This window comes from Vidua chalybeata, chromosome 6 (assembly GCF_026979565.1).
Source record: "Vidua chalybeata isolate OUT-0048 chromosome 6, bVidCha1 merged haplotype, whole genome shotgun sequence".
In the NCBI taxonomy this organism is placed as follows: Eukaryota; Metazoa; Chordata; class Aves; order Passeriformes; family Viduidae; genus Vidua; species Vidua chalybeata.
Window position 1 is genome coordinate 53,965,245 of NC_071535.1, and position 15,816 is coordinate 53,981,060.

Here is a 15,816-nt window from a genome sequence, read left to right on the forward strand (position 1 = left end):
GGGGACATGCTTTAGTGGTGTGCTTGGCAGTGCTGGGTTTGTGGTTGGGCTCAGTGATCTTACAGGTCTTTTCCAACTTAAATGATTCTGATTCTAGTACAGAAGGAAGTTAGAATTCCGTGTGTAAGGCGGCTCATGGCAGCCATATATGTGACAAGGGACATAAGAGAGGAGATTGGACTTTGAAGAAGTCAGCCTCTATGGGGTCAGCAGCCTGAGAGCTGTCGGGATGATGCTGAAATGAGAACAACACACAGAAGGTTGCACCCTGTTCCAGTTTATTCAGCACCCGCACTCTGAACTCGGTTTGAGGGACACTTCTTAAAAAAAGCTGTAGGGCTAAGAAACGGATTAAGGCTGACATTCCCGTTGTTCAGGCCTCTGGGAGATAAAACTGCGGAAAGTGCGTAAGGGTGTGCAGCAGCGCACGGCACCGGAGGAGCCACAGCGCGGGCGGACACCGGGTCTGGATGGAGCCGGTGCTTGAAGCACTGACGGTCCAGGTGCTGCTGCCGGGGCCAGAAGAGGGACCGGGAGGAGTGGCCGGAGGAGGGGCTGGGAGGAGGGACCGAGAGGAGGGGCTGGGAGGAGCGGCCGGGAGGAGGGAACGGCAGTCCCAGCCCGGCGCCGCCCCGGAAGCAGCGGGGAAGGCGGCGGGGCCGCCATGGGCCGGGCAGTGACCGTGGCCACCTGCGCCCTTAACCAGTGGGCTCTGGACTTTGAAGGCAACCTGGAGAGGATTCTCAGAAGTGAGTGGCTGCTGCCCCCGAGACAGCTGGCTGCCCCCGGCCATCAGGAAGCCTCTTCCGCTCCCTCCTTCTCTCCCTCCTTCCCTCCTGCCGCGGGCGGGGCAGCGCAGACCGTGCCTGTTTCACGCACTGCGCTCCCAACACTCTTCCAGGTATCGACATCGCCAAGAGCAAAGGAGCCCGGTACCGCCTTGGGCCAGAGCTCGAAATCTGGTAAGGGCGCTTTGCTGACGCTGGGTTTGGTGCGATTCCAGTTAAGTGTGGAAGAGCAGTCAGGAAGAACATCAGCCCCGTGGTGCTGCAGTGCCCAGAGCCGTATTTACAGCATGCCGCCGTCGGTGCAAAGAAAAGCACTGTAGTTGCGAGCACAGGATTGGGTCTCTTGTCTTGGAAACCTGACTGGTAACGATAATTTTTAACCTATTTCAGTGAGTTTTCCTTCAGGGGAACTGTAGTGCTTTGATTTCTGCCTGGGCCCAGGCTGCTGTCCTGTAAGGAATATCATGGGGTGATACAGAATGCTGCAGAGTTTTAAATGCTGTAAATAGGGATCGTGTTGACAGCACTGCTTCTTCATTGTCTATATAAATTATCTGTGCGGGTGAAATGCCTGTGGGTCTGAAGTAGTTTTGGTTCTTTGGGTCTAGTGCTGATTTTTGATTTCTCTTTGTTTCTATACACAGTGGTTATGGCTGCTCAGATCACTATTATGAATCAGACACACTCTTGCATTCGTTTCAAGTTCTGGAAAAGCTCTTGGAGTCTCCAGCTACTCAAGATATTATCTGTGATGTGGGAATGTAAGTTTTTTTTTTGTTTGTTTTTTTTTTGGGTTTTTTTTGTTTTTTTTTTTGTAAACCTGTGATAAAGGGATAAGTCCTTAGGGAATGCTGCTTGTGCCATGCTCTGGATAGCGAGGGCTCTGTACCAAACTGTCAAACGTATCTTAGGAACTGCACTGCTTTTCCCCTTTTAATTACCTTGACCAGGACTGCAACGTGCAGAACGCTTTCTGAAAGATAATCCTTCCAAAGATTGCTGGTGGCTGAGCCCTTTGAGAGAGAAATAGGATAATTACAGTTATATATTGGAAACCTTAATGTCTGATACTTATTGCCACAGGTCAGACTTTGTGTGAGGTGTAACTCAAAGGGCTTTATAAATTGACTGTCTTGTGGGAATGTGAGGGCTGCTTTCACTGACAGACATCTTAAAGAACATAAGTGTATGTGAAACTCACTGAAGCCATTGTCGGATGGAAGTGTGATAAATTATATCTGTAAAATTAATGTGTTAGTATTGATATAATTGTGTAAAGCTAGTTTGATTTTGAACTGGGTTGGCTGTCAGGGGGTCACATTTGATTAAATAACCTGGCCCAGCCATGGGGAATCTTCTGATGTGCTCATATTACTAAGGCTCAGGAAGTAGTTGATATATCTGAGATTGACACCACAGTCAGTAACTCAGATTTTTTTAAAAATGCTACTTTAACTAAAAAATTAGAAGCTAAAACTTCATATATTGTTTTGCTTGATTTCCTCTAGTGAGGTCTTACAAATAGTTTTTGCAGTAAAGTAGATTCTGTAGCTTTTTATAATTTTATTTAGTGACTGTAGTCACTGCAGATATTGGTTCTTATTTTCACAGGCCTGTTCTGCACAGAAATGTTCGCTACAATTGTCGAGTGATTTTTTTAAATAAGTAAGTAGTTCTTGATGTCTTTTGTGAGGTAACACATTATCTTTTCAGACACCAGTTCAGCCTTCAAGTAAGATTCTTCAGTGCTACTTAGAATGATGGATTTATCTTCCTATTTGCTAATTTTGAAAGAGACAACTAAGGTTTCTCATGATCTATTTTTTCTTTTCTGATTTGTGGAAACTAAATTCCCACTGCTTTCTGGAAGACTTCCAAAAAAACCCTTGAGTCTGCAAGAAACTTTGAAAATGTTACATTATAATAGAAAAAAAAAAGTTGTTCTTAATCAGTGTTCATATATAGGCTTGTTTGGCTGTACATCATGTGTTAACTCAGTTTTTTATGTTTTGTTTTATTTAAGGAAGATTCTTCTGATCAGACCAAAAATATCACTGGCAAATGCAGGAAACTACAGGGAACTTAGATGGTTCACCCCATGGAGCAAAGCAAGGTATGCTGGCAACTCTAAGAATTGTGTTAAAAAACACAGCTTGCCGTTTGCAGCCACAGCAACAGGGTTGAAATATCCAGAGCAAATCCTCATTGGCTGCTACAGGGAGAGCAGCAGGACAGAGCCAGCCAAGCTACATGGTTGTAGGAAGCTTATTGAGCAGTCAAACTGAGTTGTTGAGCTGGAAGAAAAAATGGGGCTGCTTGATCCTACAGAAAGTGTAAAGTGTCATTTTCCTGGTGTGTGCTTTCTAAGAACAGCCAGCTCAGGACTGGAAGGGGCTGTGTTTATGTCTTGATTGCTGCATCCCAGTACTGAACTGGCAAACACTGAAATGGATGAGCTCTGTCAGACCTTCAACGACTGCAGTGAATGAAAGGTGCCTTCCTTATGATGCTGCAGAACACGTCTGGCACTCATGTCTGATGCTGTGCACTCATCTTGTAGTCAGGGAATGTTTCCAGCTTGAGGGCCTCAGCAAAGCATTTCTGGTCCCTCCTCTGCGCCCCAGCTGGTTCTGAGCTGCTCGTGTAGTAGCCCTGCAAAAAGAGAAACTTCCTCCTGGCATTTGTCTTGCATGGTGTGTGCTCTTTGTTAGGTCTGCTTTCTAGCCAGGATGGGGCATTGCTTACCTTGCTTTTCTGAAGCACAGATGTTGCTATCTTAAAATGTTAGCATTTCTGATTAATTCCACAGAAAATATGATTTTTTTTTTCACTTTTTAAACACATACAGCCCTGTACAACTTCATGGTTTCTTTAACCAGTGTTAGAAGGTGAGATGAGAACCAGTTTTTATGCTGTGATTTATGTAATGATGTATTCACAATCTATAAACTTGATTTAGGCATGTGGAGGAATATTTTCTGCCCAGGATTATTCAGGAAGTGACTGGACAGGTAAGCTGGTTTTTTTTGGGTTTTTTTTTTTGGTTTTTTTTTTTTTTTTAATTTAGCATCTTCCAGATTCAGCAATTAAAAACTGTAGTCTCCAAAATTTTGCTGCCAGCCATGATGTGGATTCATATGTTTCAGGTTGGTTCTAAGTTGCATTAAATGAGAGCATAATTTAACATTATTTAAGTTAGTATGTGGCAGCAAAGCAAGTAAATTTTAAATCTGCCCCAGTTATTTGTACATATGAACCTTGATTGCCATATTTTACACAATTTTGGTACTGAGTTTATCTGTGCTTGAGACTAGAATTGAGTATGTGTTTTTAGGTTAAAAAATTAAATAAAAATCATTTAAACCTAATTAGTTCAGAAGCATCTAAAATTTATGTTAGTTCCCACTAAAGCATGAGTGTGATTCCTAGCAACAGACAGTCTGTTTTGTAGATTGTTTAATTCCTGTCCTTAAGCAAAACACTGGATCTGAATACTACTGAAATTAAAACATGAAATTTCAATCAGTCCAGAAATTTGCATTTCAGAATTTATTTATTTATTTATTTTTAGTCTGACTTGGTATAAAATGAAAGAAGGTATAATGTGATTGATATTGTGTCACTAATTTCACATAAGTAAGCATTCAATTGTTATATTTTCTTAAGATTTGTAGTTAAGTTTTTGAATTGAACAGCTTATTCTACTGTATATGTGTAAGAATGTTCTTGTTTTTCCTCAGGAAACTGTTCCTTTCGGGGATGCAGTGCTAGCAACCAAAGATACCTGCCTAGGGGCAGAAATATGTGAAGAACTCTGGGCACCAAACAGGTAAAGGAGAAGAGGAAATAAATGTAATCTAAAACATACACTGGAGCTGCCTGAAATAAATGTTTGAAGAGATCTGCTTATTATTCTTCTGTGTAATTTATCTTTCAGAAAGTGTGAGTAAGATAAAATATAATTAGGAGCAAATAAATACATCATGGGAAAGACCTCATTAGGCTAGGTGCAGGATGGCAAAGAAATGTTGGTTGTTAAAATAAATCAAATTGAAACAAGAAGGAAGGGGAGAAGTACCAAAAAGAAGCAGAATGAAAAGAGTGACCTAAGGAAATAAATGACAAGTAACTCTTGTGCTCACATTCCTGATACTTTTCCAAATCTCCCAGTTACATTAAATTCCTTGTAACTGCAGAAGATGTGGTGTGTTGAAGATGTGATTTTTTTTTTTTTTTTTTAGTATTTCTTTCTTATGACATTGGAAAAAGGAAAAAAAAGCAGTAAAATCTTCTCCTTGTGGTTATGTTTTTGGATTTACTAAGAGACAAGGAAAATGGGAAAATTACTTTGCAGTGTATATCCATGTTGCCCTTTCAGACCAAGATTATGTTATTCTCTCTTTCTTTGAGACCTGGAATTGTATTGAGTATAAGGCATTTTATTTAGAACAGACTGAGCAAAAGCCCTCCTGACCTCTGCAGCCACTGCTGGTCTTTGACAGAAAAGTTGGGCAATGCAAGAAAACAGATATTTTTGAAAGGCCTATCCTTGTTTGAGCTAAGACATGCAGAAAACTGACAGTGACATAGATGTTTCTGTTTGTTAGTGATTTTTAATGACATTTTCAGTTTTCACAGCACAGTAGTGATTTATTTTTGTGCCTTTTGCCTTGGCAGCCCTCACATTGAGATGGGACTTGATGGTGTGGAAATTTTCACCAACTCTTCCGGGAGTCACCACGTGCTGCGGAAGGCTCACGCCCGGGTGGATCTGGTGAATTCTGCCACAGCAAAGGTGTGGAAAGTTCTGTTTGTTTGAAAAATGAGAAGACATTTATTATTTGATCTGTAATCCTATCTAACAGTGATGGGAACAAAAATAAAGCAATGAGTGCACATTATACTGTGAAAAAGATGCTTTGTCATTGTAATTTAACATGCTTTCTTATATTTAACAGTATCTGCTTACTCCTCTGATATCCAAACACAGCTTCTGTCATCAGCTTCCTGCTTTTCCCAACCTCAATTTGAACTCAGAATTTCAATTTAGAAGTGCAGCTTTCTCTCTTTGGGTTGAGGGAATGACTTTTGCTACTAATAGAGTCTCCTGTCAAGAGAGAATCCCAGCCATAAATCATTCTCAGTGTAAAGGGAGAGGAAATTTGTAAGAAGGGCAGGAGCAGAGAAACAACATTTTGATTTTTAATATCCTGTCAGGTGCTACATTCTGAACAGCTTTTTTTTTTTTTCTCTTCCCTGCATGTTTATTTCCCTGGCAGAATGGTGGAATATATATTTTAGCAAATCAGAAAGGCTGTGATGGTGATCGTCTGTATTATGATGGCTGTGCCATGATTTCCATGAATGGAGAAACTGTTGCACAAGGATCCCAGTTCTCACTCGATGATGTGGTATGTATTCACCCCATAGCTGCTAGGACACTTATGGTCAACACTTCCCAGACATTCCAGATCTAGGTCCACACCTCTAGACTAAAAAGGGTGTATTTTAATTATGCTATTCAACTAGATCTGAGTGTTTCCCTAGTCAGATTACCTACAGGAGCTCTCCTGCTTTTGTGAGGAAGGAAGAACTGTCACAGTGGAAGAACTTCAAGAAAACATTTTTGTATACAATCACCATGAGGAGGAGAGACCTTGTTAATTGAGATTCCCTTATTTAAAGGAAGAAAGGGCAAAAACTGCAATGTTCTAATTATGACCCAATTTTGTGGACACAAGGTTTCAAGGGTTTTTTCACTTTGATTTCAGAAAATAGTAGATTTGTCATCTAGCTTTCCTCAAGTTATGTGCAAGCTCGATCTCTTTCCCCAGTAATGTTTCTTGCCTTTTTCTTTGCCACAGCTGATGCTGAATCTTTTGCCAAGCATTATTTATCTGTTTGTGTAGAGTGATCTAATGTTTAAAGCCTTTCCACAGGAGGTGCTGGTTGCCACTCTGGACCTGGAGGATGTTCGAAGTTACAGAGCAGAGATTTCATCTCGTAACCTGGCGGTAAGAACTCTTTGTGTTTGTAAACTGTGCCAAGTTCGAATAGTTACTGGATGTAAGAAGTATTTGCATGTCTTGATTTTCACAGTAGCTTAGAGAGCTGATTTTTTTTAAACTATGTTAAAATTGGTGTCTTCTGAATTCTTCTGTACTATTACTTAGGCAAGTAAAGTGAATCCTTATCCCAGGATAAAAGTGAACTTTGCTCTGTCCTGTCCTGATGATTTAGCTGTTCCTACTTGTATGCCAATCCAGTGGAGACACCACAGTCCTGAGGAGGAGATCAGGTAATCAAATGCTGAATCTGTTGCTTGAAAATTATTTTGATTGAAACTCAAAGAACAGCATAAACATAAGATGTTGTTCAGATTTAAGTAAAGGAAATCTCTCATTGGAAGACCACAGTAAATATGTTGACTTGCTTAGATGTTATTCCCTAATCTTTTTAGAACAATCATGTTCTGTAATTTCAGCCTTGGACCTGCATGTTGGCTCTGGGACTATTTAAGGCGCAGCAAACAGGTAAGAACAACTGGGTTTGTTTTTCCTTGGCATAGACAGCTACTTTTGTGCCACAGGAACAATCCAAATTGTTTTCCTGTGCTGCTGGTAATGCAAACTGATGTTAGTCCAAGGTGCAGAGTTTGAGTTTTTCACTGGTAGCTCAGTCAGACTTAAAAACTGTATTCCAAGTGTGACTTCAGTATACTCTGTGCACCCTTCCCTTAGGAGTTGTGCTTTCTTGAGTGCAGCAGAGCAACATGAAGTAGTCATTCAGTGTAATAGTAAAGTATATATGAAAAATGTAATCCATTTTATTAGCATTTCTGTCTTACTAGAGGGCAAAGACAACTGGAATTTTTTCTCGCCAAAGGGTTTTACACTGACTACTTGTTTGATTACCTAGTTGATGAGAGTTTCAGAGGATTTGCTCTGGGTGGTTTGTTCTGTTTTTCCCCAGTAGAATATAAACCTTGAACAATATAAAGCCTTGAACAATGCCTGTCATTCTTCTATAGGAAGAGAAGTGTTTCTGAGTGGTACAATACGCATTTTTTTTCTAATTTTGCTATGTGGAACCTCTTCCTTGCTCTGTTTTTAAGGCAGGGTTTCTCCTACCTCTGAGTGGTGGAATTGACAGCTCTGCTACAGCTTGCATAGTGTATTCCATGTGTCACCAGGTTTGCCTGGCAGTCAAGAATGGCAGTAAGTAGGTCTATGTGTCTGGCCAGCTGTGTTTACTAATGGTTATGGATAAGTTAATATTAGTGGGGTGCAGTAGCTGCAAGAGCTTATTAATGGCAGACCCTTTTTGTGTTGTTCTAATGAAGTCCTTTGTATCTCTTCAGAAATTCCAGTGAAAATGTGTGTCCAGATTCAGAATCTCTGAATTGGCAGAATAGTTTCCATTTTGCGTTTAAGAATTGGATGTGGAACTCAGACTAATTTTCTGTGTAGACTATTGTTCAAATGTCGGCTGATGTAGTCTTCAGTTTATTCTGAGAATTTTCCCCTTCTATTAAAAGCAGCACTACAAAGCATAGTTAGGAATGGTTTAAGTTCTTTAAGTTCTGGCTTTAAGCAGACTTCACGCTTTTAGCTAAGTCTTTGTACATACTGGATCATGTTTTCTATGAAAATTCTTCAGTAGATCAAAAGGATTTAAAATTTCTGTGCTCAAAATCAGGAGCAAAATCAGTAATTCTTTTATTTGATAGATGAAAATTTTTTTGGGAAGTTAGATGTAGTTGTCTTATTTGTCATGGGCACTGTAAAGCTTAATTGGAATACAAAGGATGTACAAGATATTTGCATATCCTGCAAAGGGAGGAGCACAATAATTTCCACTCCTGTTCTGTTTCTTCTGCTCTGCCCTCAGATGCAGATGTGCTGGCTGATGCACGCAGGATTGTGAATGATGAGACCTACATCCCTGAGGATCCTCGGGAATTCTGCAAGCGTGTCTTCACTACGTGCTACATGGCTAGTGAGAACTCCTCCCAGGATACCTGCAACAGGGCCAAACTGCTGGCTGAGCAAATAGGCAGGTACAAGCTCAGAAGTGGTGGGAAAAAACATCATGTTCTGGCAAAGACTTGCATCTAAAACGTTCAAACTCAAGAAGGGGAAAAAAAAAGAGAGGAATAGGAGGTGGGTTAAGTAGGAATGCTACAGATATTACTAAAGTGTTAAAGTGAGGCAAAGGACATGGCATTTTGGAAACAGACTATGAAAAGTGTTATTCTTTCCTAAGTTTCTTCCTACCAGGTCTGGGATTTTAGCAGCTTTAAAACCTCATTTGATGGGTGGGTTTTTGGTGTTTTTTTCTATTTTATATAGTCATATTGTGCTGGCTGAGTCACTTGTGCTTGAATTCTTCTCAGCTACCACATCAACCTGAACATAGATGCGGCTGTGAAAGCTGTTGTGGGGGTCTTCAGTGTGGTGACAGGCCGAACTCCCCGGTTTTCTGTCTATGGAGGGAGCAGCAGAGAGAGCCTGGCACTCCAGAATGTGCAGGTGTGTGTCCTGTAGGCTGAATCAGGTCACACTCTTTTGGTTCTGTGGGTTTTGGTTTGATTTTTTTGGTTTTCCAACCTAACCAGCGACTCTGCTTTAGTTCCGAGTGTTGGTTATCCTGTTTGATAGTTTCTGTAAATGTGAGGACTTGATCTTTCTCTCTCTATTACTGGAGAAATCCAGCTGTTTGCTCTGGAAGCAAACATTGAATTCCTTGTCAGCTTTTTGGTAACAGGAGAGGTTTAAGTCACAGGGGAGTGTGGATATTTGCTTAACATCACCCACAATTGCTGCTGGAGCTGCAACCAGGTTGGTTTGGCATTGCTGCCATCCTTAGAAAAAGCTGAGTTTCAGAATGGGGACAAAAGCAAAGTAAACTTTTTACAAATGTTTTCTATTAGTTTAGAGGGATTTATTTACACAATAAAAAGATATGGTTTATCTGCATGCTTCATCCATCATGAATCCTTGTTAGTGCTCTCAGAGGTAGCAAATGGCAACTACTCCCCAATTTGCAGCTGGCCAGGAGAAACTTCTTCAGTCTGTGGCAGTAGCAGATACTGAACCTGGATTTCCTGAGTGTGTTCAGCAATTTCTCCAAAAGACTATCCTTCTTGTAGTCATGCTTAGCCTGCCCACATTTTGTTCTTTGTGAGCTTGTTTAGACAATTGATTAATAGAAGTGCCTGGGGAGAAATCACTCTGCTATGTAAATTTTGCTTTCCTTTTCATTTTGCTTTGCAGGCTAGAATAAGAATGGTCCTTGCCTACCTGTTTGCTCAGCTGACGCTGTGGGCTCGTGGGATGCCAGGGGGACTGCTGGTGCTGGGATCAGCCAATGTGGATGAAAGGTTGGTGAAAATTGGGAATCCAAACCCACATGGAACAGGTCACTGTAATTTCCTGCAATTCTACCAAATATCACTGTAGATTATGACTCAGAAGAGGTAACAACCTAAGAATGCACTGGTAACAGTTAAATAAATGAAAATAGTTAAATCAGCTTGAATGGGAAATGGTGTATTTTTCAGAGGTTTAGCCCAAAGTATTGCTATAGCTTTCCCATAAAATGCTGTTGCCAGTAGAGCTTACTTGTGCATTCACTAGGCTAGCTTCCCAATTTGTTGAATTTTCAATTACTGCATTAAGAATGAAGATGTGAACTTTGAGCTGAAAAAGCAGACCTTAAAATCTGGAGTACTGTTATTAGAGCTGGTATTTGAAGATTAAAGCAATCCCTGTAAGACTGTGGGAGTGGTAACCTCTAAAGCTGTGAGCTATGTGCTGGTTGTGTGGGTGTTTTGAGATTTATTGTTTTAATTAGTCAGCACAGTATTTTAATTGTTTTGCACATATTGGCTCAGCATGGACAGTTTTGCAGTGCTTTGTGATTGCTTAAAGTATCATCTTCTGGAAATTTCAGGGCTTTAGGATAACCCTGCTGCAGTTAAACATGTTGCCCTTTAGGTATAAATACGTTACAAATCTGCAGTCTGTTTCTCCCTTTTTCATGCTACATGTAAATTCTCTACAGTGTGAAGGACTATAATGCTGCAGTTACATTATTATTAACTATTGCTGTATAAAATTTCCTGTTTTGCGCAGTCTCCGTGGTTACTTGACCAAGTACGACTGCTCCAGTGCTGATATCAACCCCATTGGTGGCATCAGCAAGACTGATTTGAAGAACTTCATTCAGTACTGCATTGAAAATTTCCAGCTCACGGCCCTCAGGAGGTGAGCAGTGATTGAGTGACTGTTTGTTCATTCCCTGGAGGAACTGTCTGAGCCAGGTACTTCATTTTTGGGATGAAGTGCTGTTTTAACAAACCAACACTAATAAGACTGCATGGAATCCATGTTCTTCCTTTTTCCTCTCCCTTACAGTATCATGTCAGCTCCACCCACTGCAGAGTTGGAGCCACTGGTGGATGGACAAGTGGCTCAAACTGATGAGGTAATAATGGGCACAGCCTTTAAAATGCTTTAAGCCTTACCCCAAAATCTGGGGTTTGTCCCATAGGTGTTGTATGTAACCATGCTTACTGACAGGCATGTTATAAACATTCTTAAAGCTGCCAACAAGGCATTAGTTCCTCACACTTGCCCTGTGTTGACAATAGTTTCCAAAACAGCAAATTAACATTTTTGAATTATTTTAGATTTTTGGACACTTAGAAGGATGGATGTTGTAAAATGCCATTTGTTTTATGGTTTTTTTAGTATCAAAAGAAAGTCAGGGCCTTGCTGCTATGAAAATGACTGGTGGCAAAGCACTCTTCTCCCCACATCCTTTCTTTGCTATACCTTTGGAAAGGAGAGGACTGATAAAACTACCTCTGTGGCCTCCAATCTCCCAATTCAGAGAGATTCCAGTGGGTTTTTTTATTTCTGCTCATAGTATTACTATGTCTTTTTGACATTGACAATTTCATTTCGGTGTTTCTTTGATTTAACTGGGTTATTTTAATTGCTCCATGAAAGTATTCATTAAAATTTGCACAGTTAAGATTTTCTTTGACGTTCTGTGTGTCTGTTTTCAGGCAGATATGGGGATGACATATGCAGAGCTCTCAGTCTATGGGAAATTAAGGAAAATTGCAAAGGCTGGACCATACAGTATGTTCTGTAAGCTGATTAATATGTGGCAGGAAATTTGTACTCCAAGAGAGGTAATATACCAAATAGAAAAAAATATCAAATAGTTCAATGCTTTTGCCAAAATAAAGTATGTTTGGAGAAAGGTCAGGGTCCTTTTAACTGAAAGTAACAGTTTCATTATTTTGTGTTTAGAGATTATTTTACAGGTGCAGCAGAATATGCTGGAGAAGCTGGTCTGCATCTCTTAAATGGAGCTTGCTGTCTTGTGCTGCAAATTGTTAGAACAATTGTTAATTGGGTAATTTGAAAACAATTACTTTAGAATTATACCTCAGGGAAGATTTTTCTCTAAAATACAGATGACCAACCACTCTTGAAGCCTTTTGTTATGTGTTCTGAGACAAAAAATGGCTCTTGCTTTGAAAGAATATCTAGACTGTGTCAAGGTAGAAAACAGTCTCCAAAATACTGTGCTCGTCTCAATTTTTAAATTAAAATACTAAGCAACTTCATCTGGTTAAAAGCTACGTTCTTTGTACACCAGGTGGCATTCAAGGTTAAGCATTTCTTCAGGATGTATTCAGTCAACAGGCACAAAATGACCACCCTCACTCCTTCCTACCATGCTGAAAACTACAGTCCAGATGACAACCGCTTTGACCTGAGGCCTTTCCTCTACAACACCTCATGGTCCTGGCAGTTCAGGTGCATAGACAAACAGGTAAATGCCTTCTGCTTCTGGAATGATTTTGTATTTAAATTAATCAAAGTGGGTCAAGCCTGGTTCCAGTGAATTTCCAGTAAAAGACAACTAACATTTAGGGTAGCAGTTATTACAGAAATAACTGGGATTGTTCTTTTCACATAACTGTGAGGTTAAATCCCCTGATTTCAGTGTAGGCTGTTTAGGTTCTTTCTTTGTCATACTGCTATGAAAACAAGAACAAGAAAAAATAAAAGATTTGGTGTACTGAGGACAGAAAGTAATAGGTGTACCCAGACTCATGAAGTCCTGTGCTAATGGGAGAAACAAGCTTTTGTAATTTGGTTTCAGTTCAGGACCTGTCTGAAAGGATCTGCTTAATTGCAGATCTTTACCTACATCAGCATGGGGAAAGCCAGTGTAAGAGGCAGCAATTCACTGTGAGTGCTTCTCCCATCTGCTTCTGCAACAATTCATTTTTTGAATCTCAAGCTAGCTGACTCACAAATTCATGTTTGCTCAAACACAGCAGCAGTAATGGTACCGTGCTCAGTTTGAGCACTGAGATGGAGAGGGGCCCAGGCGATTATTGGAACCATGCTTAACTTTTTATAGTTTTTAGCCAGCCCTTCAAACTTATTTTTAATGCCTCTTTTATGGCACAAATTCTGGGGTGAAGAATTTTAGCACCTTGAAGTTTTTTCTGCCAGAGATTTTTTTTTCTGCCAGTTGCTTTTAAGAATATGTTTATACATGTAATAAAATACTAATTCCTTCACCTGTGAAATGCCAGACATGTTGTAATAGTATTTTACTACCTTGAAACCTGGGATAAAAGCTACCATGTGCAGAACTTTATTGTAAAGTATGTATAGTGGCGGATTTTTTACATCATATTGGACTTTTTTCCACTGAAGTCCAGGACAAAAGTTATTTTGGTCTCAGTGGGAGTCAGGCAAAATGTTTTTGTAGGGTCTGGACCAAAATGCCAAAATGTAATTATTTTATGCTTACAGTAAATGTGATTAAGATCTTTTAATGATGCAGATATTGTTAAATTCTCTAACTAGATTTGTATGCAGTTGTGCTCTGAAAGGGTAGTGGCCATTGCAGCTTATTCCTGGAAACCAGGAGGCAAGTTTGGGGAAGTTTTTATTGTGTAGATAAGAGTAACCTAAACTGATAACTCCTGCAGCTCTTTGCAAGATGGGAAAATAATAACTTGCAGTGGTTTGAGTCAAATCTGCCCTATTCAAGAAAAGGAATGCAGGAAGTTTCCTCTTACTGCAGGTGTTCAGCACAATTGTAATTCTGAAGAGAATCACTCTAGGACAGTGTCCCATTGATGATTCTGGTCCTGGGACTCAATCTGCGCTTAAGATTTTTCTGGCATAGTAACAGGACTGTGAAAATATGGCATAAACTTGACATAAAACCCACCTTTAGTAAGGTAATGCCAGGTTTTCCTGTAGGAGAGTAATGTTACAGCTCAAGCTCATTTGTGAATGGAACCAATTTGGAGTGCTAATGATACAGTAATCTGTTGGATTTGTAGAAAGTACTTTTCTGCTTTGGATGTTTGTAGTGTAGTCAAGTCAGTTTAGTGCAAAATTCCCTTTGCATTTGCTACAGAAGCAACAGGGGTAAAAAGAATTTAAGATCATAGCATTTGCTGGGAATTACCAAATTTGCTCTTGGAGTCTTTATGTCATTCAGCTCTACCTGGCTGAAGGGGTTTGGAACAACCCTAGGAACTCTGGCAGCACTGTCTGTAGCTTCTGCCTTGGAGCTGTGTCTGAAGTAAAGGATTTGTGGTCAGAGCACAAATGCTAGGTGCCAAAATATTCACTGGGATTTTAATAGCTGCCATAATTCGAAGGAACTGTGATGCAGCTCAGAAGAAAGCTGGCACATCTACCTGCAAGTATGAGATATCTGCAGGCCATCTTCTGCTTTTTGCAGTGTTACACCACAAGATTAGCTGCATTTGGTCAAACCAAAAGATTTATCCACTTCATAAAAACCTGATCTTTGTGTGTCTCTTTTACAACCAGTAGGAGATGTTCATGGAAGAACCTATTTTTGCTACTGAATTGTTTTATTTTTTTACTTGCAGGTATCCAAGCTAGAAAAAGAGGAAGGAATTTCTGTAGTTGAAGATGTGGACTGACTTCCTGTCTTGTTTAACTGTGGTATTTAATTTGCCAAACAGAATGTTCAAAACTGGATTATACTGTGATAATGAGCAGGGGTGACATACTTAACAGTTCCTGAGCTGACCGTTGTAATAAATTTTTTTAATTGACTCCCTGTTTTACACACAATATACTTAAGCTGTAGTTTGGCTAAGAGATCATTTATTAAGGATTTTCTTCAATTTCTTGAGTTAATTACATTAATTTAAAATATTTGGATAATCGTAAATAAACCCAGGATAGTCTTTTGTTTGGTTCTGATAATTTGGATATGACTTTTGAGTAACATCCAGCTGAATGTGTAAAATTTTAACAGTTCTGGCATGTGCCATTAAGGGGGAAAAACTCACCTTACTTTGCAATAAACTTGTAATTTTGTCATGCTAATTGACTCAGTTCTTACTCTGCATGTTTTTTTATTTACCTGGCACTGGCTTTGTAGACTGGTCCAGTGTTTTGAGTGGCCACAAAGTCAAACTTAGCAAGGTATTGGAAGCACGTCTGTCTTGAAGCAGATGGGAAATCTTCATGTTAGTGGGGTCGGATTTAGAATTCAGCTTCTTGTTTCGTTGAATATTGCAGAATGAAGTATAAAACCAGTGTCCTCTGAGCTCAATTAGAGCGTTACCCACATCCCACCTACAGTTTGCAAAAACTTAATTTTTAACTTCATGGAGCAATAAAAAAGGAGCAATAAAAAAGGATAGGCTTATTCCTTTGTCTAGTTCTATATTACAAAATTGTATAAAGACATGAAAGCCAATGATATAAAGTGTCATTACTAATATCCTTTAAAACTGATTATTCTATTCTTTTAACCACATTAGCAACATAAGCAGAATCTGTAATTAAATTTAAAAGTTGTGTAAAGAGATGAAAAGCCCGAACCACAGCGGCAAGTTCAACAATTTGAGGAGATCCTTCTACTATTTGGACATCTGATTCCTAAGCTTTAGTTGTTTGGTTCAACCAAGTTAGACTGATTTGTGATTTTTGCC

The 15,816-nt window shown here is 39.8% G+C and overlaps 1 protein-coding gene across 1 annotated transcript; it reads left to right on the top strand.

Annotated features, from left to right (window-relative positions):
- Window positions 1-642: 642 nt before the first annotated feature.
- NADSYN1 (NAD synthetase 1) lies at window positions 643-15,209 on the top strand. The gene is made up of 21 exons (XM_053946671.1): window positions 643-749; window positions 902-962; window positions 1,433-1,549; window positions 2,400-2,453; window positions 2,812-2,901; window positions 3,748-3,799; window positions 4,529-4,617; window positions 5,466-5,583; window positions 6,068-6,199; window positions 6,728-6,802; window positions 6,962-7,086; window positions 7,273-7,321; window positions 7,903-8,005; window positions 8,679-8,847; window positions 9,184-9,319; window positions 10,064-10,170; window positions 10,925-11,056; window positions 11,207-11,276; window positions 11,863-11,991; window positions 12,465-12,641; window positions 14,740-15,209. Exons 1-21 carry the CDS (start codon window positions 665-667, stop codon window positions 14,791-14,793), a joined length of 2,124 nt encoding a protein of 707 aa, XP_053802646.1. The 5' UTR covers window positions 643-664; the 3' UTR covers window positions 14,794-15,209.
- Window positions 15,210-15,816: the final 607 nt, after the last annotated feature.

Excerpts from the sequence above, each read along its gene's own strand:
- NADSYN1 (XM_053946671.1), top strand. The coding sequence starts at position 665 with ATGGGCCGGGCAGTGACCGTGGCCACCTGCGCCCTTAACCAGTGGGCT. Across the intron at positions 2,902-3,747 it reads ACCCCATGGAGCAAAGCAAG|GCATGTGGAGGAATATTTTC; the intron begins GTATGCTGGCAA and ends AACTTGATTTAG. Across the intron at positions 6,200-6,727 it reads AGTTCTCACTCGATGATGTG|GAGGTGCTGGTTGCCACTCT; the intron begins GTATGTATTCAC and ends GCCTTTCCACAG.